The following is a 10,394-nucleotide window of genomic DNA, read 5'->3' on the forward strand; positions in this document are numbered from 1 at the left end:
AATTCATAAGTAATTATGCTCATAAGTGCTTGGAGACACTCACAGAGACAGTGCTGATAGTGACACACCTGCAATAGAGATTTTATCTAACAGGATTTCAAACCTCCCCCTCTGGTGTAGAGTTCCTTTGGGTCGAGAACAGTCAGAGAGAAAGAATGGGTGGTCACTGCATGCTCAGACAGCTCTGCAAACTCCTCATACAGATTCATAATCTACAAAAAAGTGAAATGAGCTTTTATTTTCTTTTAAGAAGTGGTCAGTGCTGAACATGAATCTAACTTTAGAGAAAACAGGAAATTGACCTTCTGCAATACTTCAAAGGCATCACACAACACTATATAGTGTGGACTGGGTCAAACTATTGAGTGCCACATCCTCTTTTGCAGGCATTTGCAAAGTTTACCTATTATAGGCATGTTTCATACACCTTTTATTGACTACACCATTTCCAGAAGCTGCCCTAATTAACTGTACCACATCAGTGTCTGTATCAGCTTGCAAATTTAGAAGATTACACATGGCAAGTGAGACAAAATCCTACAAAACAAACACGGCTCTCAAAATGTGCCACATGAAATTATATTCCCAGGTGACTGTGAGAATTAGTCCTCAGGAATTCAATCAGATCTGTAATCAGTCAAACCCCCGCTGCTTCCTACCCACATGCCCATTGTCTTGTTTCGAATGCCTATAGAAATCAACAGGAGGGGTGGGGCATTCCTGCTCCTGTTCAGACTTGAGCTCATTGCGCATTGCAAAAAAACTTGCTGTTTTAAACACGATTTTGTGATACAATGTGAAGGAAGTTACAGCTATAAAGACTAAAGTCTGTGACTGGTAATGTCATGTCAGCACTGGTAATAGTAGTGTTAAAAACATGGGAAAGAACGGATGTATACTAAAACTTGACTTTATTTTATTTTAAAATAGAGTAAAAATGAATGAATATATATGCAGAAATATGCCAAAGGACAACAATAAAAAACCTAAACCCATAATACTATAAGAATCGTCAATTAATTATGCTTTAGCAGACAAATTGAACTTAAATTATTTTGAAATAAATAAGCAAGCATAGTGCAGTACGCAAATTTCACATTTTACTTACTGAGTTTGTGGCACTAGGTGTGGTTCAGATTTATGATATGAAGGGGTGCGGTTTACAAAAATAGGCTAATTCCTATTGGTCGCTGCCTGCTGGTGTAGCAGCGATACCTGAAGCAGGTAGGCAAATAAAGACAGAGCTGAGAAAGAGGATCACACTGCTGCTCATCACGACAGGGCGCACATTAGGACCAACTAAAAATGTTCAAGACCTTCATACTAAAAGTTTAGGCCTTTTTATTTTTGCATGGTTTAACAGAAAACAATTTCTGACTTTTTGTTTCTTTAGCACCGATTTGGATCTAACGCCACGAGCAAGGTGAGTGTGTGGTCAAAATCAAGGTGGGTACCATTTAACAGCAATTGTCTTGAAATGAAAATGCCATTTGTGTTATATTTGAAAATATTGTGTGGATTTCTTTTCAAGTGTTTCTACATTCAACTTGGCGATAATGATGTTAAAAAGACAAGCTAAAAAAAGGAGTTTAAAGTATATAAATATATTACAACTTCAATTTTGATTGTGTGCATGCAACTAGTTAAATCTGTACTGAAACGTGTGGAAAACCCCCCTCTCAACACACAAGCATGTTCGCGGGGGGTGGGGGTTTAGGGTTGAGTTACACTGTGTTGGGAGTCAAAATGCAGTTTTTTTTGTGGTTGGCAAAGCAAACAGACCTCTTACCTGTATGGCCTACAGGCACGGAGGGAGAGACAGGTTTGGGCTCGCTGAAGGGAGAGGCCAAGACACAGAGTACATTCTCTAACACTCTCTGAACACAACAACAGCCTTCGCAATGGAACATTCTGAACCTGCACAACAAAACAGTATCAGTTAGAAATGGAATTTGAAATTTAAATGTTCCAAATTTGAATGTACAGTGTTTTTAAATAGTCTGTAATCCCTTGATTTCTTTATTGACGGTGTGATTATGTTGTGTCATCCTTCAAACAGGTACAGACATGCTGCGGAAGCCGGAAAGCAGTTTTATCTGCTCTGTGAATTCTATCCTTCATTCCACCGGAGTCTGTGTAGCTGTCCAATCAGATTTCAGTGGTGTGAAGTGTAGGAGACATGGAAAGATCACTTTTTTTCCCAAGCTGCAAAGGTTGTTTTCATGGGCTTAACCGAAAAACAGCACAGATGTGAGGTGAAACGCATGTCAAGAACACAATTACAAGTTTTCAAAAGCATGCATGGCTAGTTTTGTGTTGTAGTGTAATTTGCCATGTGCTTTCATGCTTGCCAGGATCAATGCAGGCTGTGACAGTTGTATGCTAAACGCTGTGAATGTTAAGTCCTGGCTGGCCTGTTGTGCATTTAAGATCAGCTTATCTAAACATCTATGTAAAGCGTTGTACCTCACCCTGCCCTTTAGTGCACCACTCCAGCTCCACACAACATGGCATGTTTGTTCATTTGCTGTTGTGGAGAGAGCCGAGGCGGGCTGAGTACACACACCCCCACACATACAAGATTCACAAAGCCTGCCAAGATGTATTTATGTATGCTGGTTCAGCCTTTATCCTCTCAACCCACACTAATAAACTCACTTTACAAAATGTGTTTGTGTGAATTGCTTAATCCTGACAATAAACCACTATAATAAAACATAACCCTTACTCATTCCCTTGGCATTTAGAACATGAATGTTGCAGTTTATGAATTTCAATTAGTCCACCAAATATGCGACCTGCTCTTTGCATGCATATGGTGAGGTTGAGAGGATGTTAATCTTGGAAATGATTTCACACAAAGCCAAGCAGAGGTGAAGCGAGTTCAAAGTAAGGCAAGTACAGAGCGAGACACCCTCGGCTTTACAGAGGGCTTTAAAGTTCATCAACATTCAATGCAAAGAAACTTTTCTTTTGAGCAGTTTAGTTGATTCCCCTTGTGGAGCTGCTCCTCGAAAATGAAAAATGAATGCAAAGTTAGAGTTTCGCCTCAAGGTTATGCTCAACAAAACACTCTTGCTTTTTGATTGTTGAATCTTGTTTCGACTTGATCAGGGCCTATATTTAAGGCCTCAAAAATTAGATAACAGTGCTGAAAATACATGTTCAGCCAAAGCAATAAGGAACGTTGTATAAAACAATGGTATCACATACATCTCATTGGTCATTTTCAAGCACAGCTTTGCTTTTAAAGTGATTAGCAGAGTTATGTAAGAGATAATGTACATTAGGCTGGTCATTATCACAATAACACTAAACCCAGGCACAAAGCGAAGAGGGGTTATATCACACTGAAGAGGTTTATTATGTGATAATGACAGGCTGACTGTATGTTATACCTTACATAACACCTGCCCATCTCTTTATCAGTGTTAAAAATAGTATAAATATAATTGTACTATTTTACTTTCCCTTAACTCAAACAGTAGAGTATAATGTCCAGCCACCATGATGGCCAAAAAAATTAAGAAAAATAAAAATAAAATAATCAAGAAAAAAGACTTTATGAAATGCTTTTGGGTTTTGGAGGGCAGTGTAATACACACTTACCATTTTAAAGCACAGAACTGTGTGTTCTTATTATGCACTGATGTGAACCATGTTAGCATCACATTTTAAAAGGTTGGAAAAGCATCAAGGCAGCGTTTGAAGCACAATGACTTCATTTAATTTTGTTAATTTTGTCTTTGTTCGGTGTTGCGCATTTTGGTTTGCCAAACACCATAGTTCAATAGTTCAATATCCATACTAAATACAAACAGCTTTTTAAAGCATAAAACATGCACACATGATCTCAGACATTGTTAAAAAAAAAACACTGTATTTCACTCAAAACTGATATAACAGCTCGAAGTTAACAGGAACGTGTAGCAAGAAACAAGCTTAAATAATTACAAATATCCAGTCTACAAATTTTACTCAGCAGCAAAAATAAACAAAAAAAATTTAGATAAATTTATATTTTATATATATATATATATATATATATATATATATATATATATATATATATATATATATATATATATATATACATACACATACACACACACACACACACACACACACACACACACACAAACACATACACACACACACATATATACACACATATACACATATATATGTCCTGTCTCAAGCCAATATTATTCTTTTGGCTGATAATATTGCTTTGTGCTAAATCCAAATCCATAGTGTTTATTAATTTAAATCCCCAAGGAGAAGAAAGAAGAAGAAATGGCAAGGCGTCCTTGCAGAGGACCTTGACTATTTCAGGCCCTGGTGATCATAGCCTCCAGCACTGGATGTTCCTTCAGCAGAAACCGGCCAAACAAAGCCATTTGTCCAGAGAACAGAACAGACTGTTTGGTTTCAAATTCCACACTTGATGACTCATGATTCCGGAAGATTTGAAAATAAAGACAGACCAAGAGATGTAACTGCCATCTCCAAGATTTCAGTTACAATGCTAGCAGCGGTGCTCAGCTTCTTCCTCCTCCTCTTCCTCAGCCCAAATCTTGCTGATGATACAGGTGAGTGTAGATGGCTTACAGCAGATGCAAATAATAACCAAACACAAAGTTCTGACTGACTGATCCACCTGCTGTGTGGTATTGACATGAGAGGATGGTTTATTCACTGAAGGTGACAGTGATAGAGGGGGAAATATGTCTCTCCTATCACACATCCCCATTAATTGATTACACCTCTTCTCTACGATATCATGCGCCTGCCTCTCCCATGATATTCACAGCTGTTCTATACATTCCTCCAAGGATGGTATCAGCTGCAGTCATAACAGCTGCCATAAAGACTGTCAAGCGTGATACAGGTAGCTTAAACCTAGAATGGTTCAGGCAAAGACATATATACGTAGATGCCTCATTAGCGACTGTTTCTATGGGCCACACAATTGTATGCATACAGTATATGTCTACTGTATGTCATATATGTGTTGGAGAGAGGAGTGGGACGGTTACATGACAAATTATTATAACCGGATATTTTTTAATTGTACTGCATCTCAAGAATGCCTATATTAATTGATCTGTTGAATAAATCATATATAACAAGTAAGAAAATGGAGGACATTGTCACAAGTATCATGTTATTAATACGGCAAGTTAAAATAATTTCTTTTAAAAAAAAACACACATAAAATATGTCTTAAAAATGTGCTGAATTTCATTCAGTTGCACTCCGTGTTCTGTCTGAAAGAAATGTGTCCAGCATGTGTGAGCCTCTCCAGATTGTTCATTACTGCTAACAATTACACTGCTACGGAGCCCCGCACATGACATGCAAGAAAAAATAAATAAATTGTGTGCACGATTTACTAATTCGTTCCCTCAATGTACTAAAACGTGCACACAATTACTATTGCGTTCCCTCAATTTACTATTGCGTTCCCTCGCTTTGCTAAATCGTGCGCACGTTTAAGTACAATGAGGGAACGAATTAGTAAATCGTGCACACGATATAGCCTACTATTTTTTTCCTGCATGTCATGTGGGGGGCTATACATCTAACATTCATATTCACAACCAAGTGTACATCAGAATATGAATCGCACATTTCTGGTTTGGTTACTCATTTCACACAGAAAACGATTAGTCAATCAAAACAGAGCTGATTTACATATTCAAGAATGGTCATGTTAAACGAAATTACAACTTTCTGGTGCAAAAAGACTAACATTAGGAGGGAAAAAAAAACATTTTATTGAAATGTGTCTGATTTTTCCACTTCGGCCACAGTGGCAGAGGACATTGGACCTCACCAGCTGGAGCGGCTGGTGGAGCTGCTGACAGCTCATGAGTGTGAGGAGCTCATCTCTGCCATATCTCAACCTGAGGAGAGCATCTTCAAACACTTAGACCGACTATCTGCAGAAAGGAACCAGTTACTGCATTCAAGAAGACGCAGAAACACAGGTAAGTATGATATGAGTATGACAGACACGAGAGCCGCTGCTTTAAATAGTTTAAATAAGCTCTAATAAATTGATGCTTATTTGTTTTATGCTAATGAATTCCAGCAGTGTGATGTGTGAAGTGACACATCCTGCAGTAAATGAAGAGGTCATGAACAGCCAAATGTATTTGTTTATCTCCACTGCACACATCAGTCCGCCATCGAGAGGTCCACTCGAGAGACATCTCAACCAAACCAATTGTTGATATAATCCCTTTTCATCAGAAATGAAATCTATCGAGGCTGTGGGACATGATTGAATTGTTTAATTGCCTGAACAATTGAAGAGCTGCTGCTTCTATTGCTGGCTGCTTTCCCTCTTGTCTGTATGCAGCACGTTTGATATTGTGCATGCGTGTGTGTGATTGTCAGAACAGAAGGACCCCTGTCACTCAGCGCTTAAGGACTGGCTGCAGATTCACGGCAAGCAGATATACTATGACAGGCTGTCTCGTGCACTGCAACAGATCGGCAGGACTGACATTGCCATAGGTCAGCCGCACACAACAACACTGACACGCATGCAATGCACCACATCACTCAACCCAACCTGCAATATGTATAATATTGAGTAGAGATGCACAATTGATTATCATAATGGCTATCAGCAAATAATAGAGATTCTTTCACTTAGCAGTCTTATTTTAAATGTATGTTTTAATTGTTCAGATGCTGAATTTTTAATCATGCATGTTCATTTAAGCTATTTTTATTTATTCTTTAAATTCATATTACCTTTGACAGCATCTAACACTCACTAAGGTTAATATAAATACAGTACTCATAATTTAACAAACCCTGTAATCTTTAGCAAATCTTAAAATTAACATCCATTCTTCATACTGAAGAAGATTATAATATCATTAAGCCTAAATTCACTTGTAAATAATGAAAATTGTTGAATGTAGTTTTAGTGTTTTATTAGCATTTAATTTGTTTTTTAACCAAATACACATTTTATTGTTGTTCCAAAGTCATCTACTATCACCTTTCCAAAATTAATAAACATCTCAAGATTAAATATAGTTCCAAATATGCAAAAGTATTCAAAAGTTTTAATTTTGCATTGAAGATAAAAAATATTTATATACAAATATATATATATATATATATATATATATATATATATATATATATATATATATATATATATATATATATATATATATATATACACACACATTTATATATAAACAAACATCATAGATATAAATGGATTCTTGATCATTGTGTCAAATAGTTCTGGAGAAGAGAAAATAAATACTTTATGAAATAAGATTTTAAAAAACCTAAAAACAAAAGTCAGATGGTTCTTTAAGGTTTGTAAAAATATCAAATTTCAAAGAAGCTGAACTCAAAACACAAATAACTCGGTAAGTCAATATTTGTTGAGAATGATCCATCTACAAACTAAATTGGGATATAACAAAGTGTTTTAATATAGTAAAACTACATATTTCACCTTTAAGATCACCTTAAACCCACAGCTAACATGCCATTCTTTAACCAACAATGGAGAATGCCAGCAAGCAAAGAAAAGTTCTGCAAAGATGCAAAGTTTTTCATCACCTTTCCTTTTGTTTTTTTATTTTTTTGCACACCACTGATGCAATAAGCATCGAGCTAATTCAGAGCAATCCATCTTACACACCAAAAGATGAAATTCAGCAGCGCATAATGTTATTTTTATACATTTCTGATGGGATGCGCTTTGCACCCTGTCACTCCTCTGGCAGTGATTGTGGTCCGGCGTTCAGGCGACTCCACAGCCGAATGGCATCGGATATGAGAAGGTGCAAACGATATGACAGCAGGCTCGCTGGAGCTGACATCAGATTCACTACACGCCATCTGTTCCTTTCATGATCTCCGTTAAAGGGAGAAAAGAATAAACACAGAAGAAGAGGGGGAAAATGACAGGCTCGACAGCCCAAGAACATCCTTCAGTCAAAGCGGTGCGTTGCAGAAAATAAAAACGATTCCTCTGCAAACACAGAACCTGATGCGTACGGCAAACGCACAATGCGGCAATTACAAGAGCTTTAATCGCCAGCCTGTAAATGGGCTCTGATGAGGAGTAGCCACTCAGCGACAGCACCTTGGATAAATTGCATACTTATGTTCCAGCATGTGTGTCTTCTTCAGTTGTTCTGGCGTCATTATACTTGGTACATTTATTGGGCCCGGCATACTTAGTTAATCTCATTTCCAGGCGTTCATGGAGGCCATTACTGTGTGTTTGATTTCTTAATGTGCTGCAAGAATCGCTTGTGTCTTGTACAACTATGAAATGAATGTCACGAATAAACAGCTGCTTTAACTGCCTCAAGCATAATTGTAATCAAGTAACGAAGTGAATTAATGTTTAAAACCATGTGAGTAAAGACAACTAGAGAACCGGACTAGAAGTAATGCAGTGCATGTGCTATTTTTCTAACAGAGGTGGGTAAGAACATCAACCAGGACAAAACTCTTGCTATCCAGAGATATGTGGACGGCTATCATGAACTTGTTAACCAAATGGCCACTCACCTGGAGAAGCATGCATCCGAAAATCATGAAGACCATGAGGAGGTGCTACATTACTCTGCAAAACAGGGTGAGATGCCTCAGAAAGGGTAATGTGTTTTAAATACTTTGAGTGATATTCCTGGGTCTCTATACAGTATCTAAACCATAAAATATGCTATTATGCAAAATACATTTCAAAGAGGAGACTATCATACAGTTTTCAGTTTTAGTTTCAAGTAAGATCATTCAGGTTTTAGTTTTAGTTTTTTCCCTGAAGGTCGTGAATTTTAGTCAAGGGCGAGCAAAGTCTCTGAACAATGATTAGGCATTGTTGACGAATTGTTGGGTTTCTGATGATGTGGATATCAGAACAGGCCATTTTGGCCTCTTAATTTCAGTAAATGCTGTTTATGGACTGGGTCAAACTGTTTATGTCTTCAGTGTCACATGATCCTTCAGAAATCATTCTAATATACTGATTTGGCGCTCAAGAAACATTTCTAATCACCAATGATGAAAGTAGTTGTACTGCTTCATATTTTTGTGGAAACCATTTTAGTTCTTTTCAGGATTCTTTGATGAATAGAAAGTTGAAAAGAAAAACATTTATTTGTAATTGAAACTGAAAGTCTTTACTGTCTTTATTGTTGTGTGTGTGTGTGTGTGTGTGTGTGTGTGTGTGTGTGTGTGTGTGTGTGTGTGTGTGTGTGTGTGTGTGTGTGTGAGAACTATCTTTGCAAACACAACTTCAACTGCTTAAATTACTTAAACTGTCAAAGTAAGAGTCATATAAAATATAGTTGTCTGTAAGCAACTGTAACATATCCAAAATAAATGAATCAAGCCAACAATTGTTTCTGATTGCTTGACAGCCAAAGAGTTCACTTGGAAAGATGTGGACTTGGTGGTGAAAAGGCAACCAGTACCACCTTATCAGCCCCATCTGCTAGACAGAGTATGGCCTCTACTTTACGGCCTCCTGCTTGGATTTGCTGGCGCAGTACTCATAAGCGTGGCCGTCTTGCTTATTAGCATATATGTATCCCATGGCAACAGAACCAAATCCAAGGCCAAGTATCAACGCCGTCGCTGTCCCCTTCTCAGTGTTGTGACATCATCAGAGATACGCCACCCAGAGGACACACGCAGACAGAGTAACGGATGTTCAGGACACTAATGAAGCCATGTTCATCAGTATAAAACACAATATTAAATGTGCCTTTGATGGCTGATCAAAGTGTCTGTTATCTCATCCAGTGTGCTATTAAAATTACAGTTAGACAGTCGCACACGTCGACACCTTCAGTTCCCACTGCTTCTCATAAAGACATTTCTGCAATAAAGCACCTGACAGAACATAATGACAGCAATCTGTTACCTCCATCGAGACCGCTGCCATTGTCCTGTCAGTGTTTTGATGGGAATGTAGGGGAGGCTGCGCTGGAATGCAGCCTGGCTGCTGTTGCCTTGACAATCTTTGCACTTCCTGTTTCCAGTCGGCGACAGTGGCGGCGTGCTCGTCTGGCATTGAGGAAAAACTAATTATCCAGCCTTGCTCCTTCTCCCCTGAGCTTGCACATACCCCCTGAAGCAATCCACAAGGCTAATAACAATGACAATGCCTGCAGACAATGCAGTCTGTACGTCAACCTCAGAGAGACAGGATAGACTGGGCGAGGATGGCAATGAAAACACACGGGAGAGAGCGCTGAAAGGTTTGCAACTGAGTACAGAAGGAACTAATTCAGCAAGATGAGCAATGCAACAGGAAATGAGCTCATGCGCAAGCAAGATATGTCTCGCACACACTGGCATCGTCTCTCTTATCATTTAAGTGCTTCTCTTCTTCT

General features: G+C 38.2%; 1 protein-coding gene and 1 long non-coding RNA gene across 2 annotated transcripts; both read left to right on the forward strand.

Annotated features, from left to right (window-relative positions):
- The first annotated feature begins 1,241 nt into the window (after positions 1-1,241).
- LOC109047991 lies at positions 1,242-2,667 on the forward strand. Its single transcript, XR_006158245.1, has 2 exons — positions 1,242-1,423; positions 1,805-2,667. It is a non-coding gene; the product is annotated as an uncharacterized LOC109047991 (long non-coding RNA).
- Positions 2,668-4,179: 1,512 nt separating this feature from the next.
- On the forward strand, positions 4,180-9,781 carry LOC109047992 (transmembrane and death domain protein 1-like). The gene is made up of 5 exons (XM_019065653.2): positions 4,180-4,592; positions 5,817-5,993; positions 6,406-6,525; positions 8,474-8,632; positions 9,417-9,781. Exons 1-5 carry the CDS (start codon positions 4,448-4,450, stop codon positions 9,719-9,721), a joined length of 906 nt encoding a protein of 301 aa, XP_018921198.1. The 5' UTR covers positions 4,180-4,447; the 3' UTR covers positions 9,722-9,781.
- Positions 9,782-10,394: the final 613 nt, after the last annotated feature.

This window comes from Cyprinus carpio, chromosome B23, assembly GCF_018340385.1.
Source record: "Cyprinus carpio isolate SPL01 chromosome B23, ASM1834038v1, whole genome shotgun sequence".
Lineage (NCBI taxonomy): Eukaryota > Metazoa > Chordata > Actinopteri > Cypriniformes > Cyprinidae > Cyprinus > Cyprinus carpio.

Bases quoted from the DNA above. Each gene is read 5' to 3' on its own strand.
- LOC109047992 (XM_019065653.2), top strand. From the start codon at position 4,448: ATGACTCATGATTCCGGAAGATTTGAAAATAAAGACAGACCAAGAGAT. The intron at 4,593-5,816 runs GTGAGTGTAGAT...CTTCGGCCACAG, and splicing joins AAATCTTGCTGATGATACAG to TGGCAGAGGACATTGGACCT. The intron at 6,526-8,473 runs GTCAGCCGCACA...TTTTTCTAACAG, and splicing joins CAGGACTGACATTGCCATAG to AGGTGGGTAAGAACATCAAC.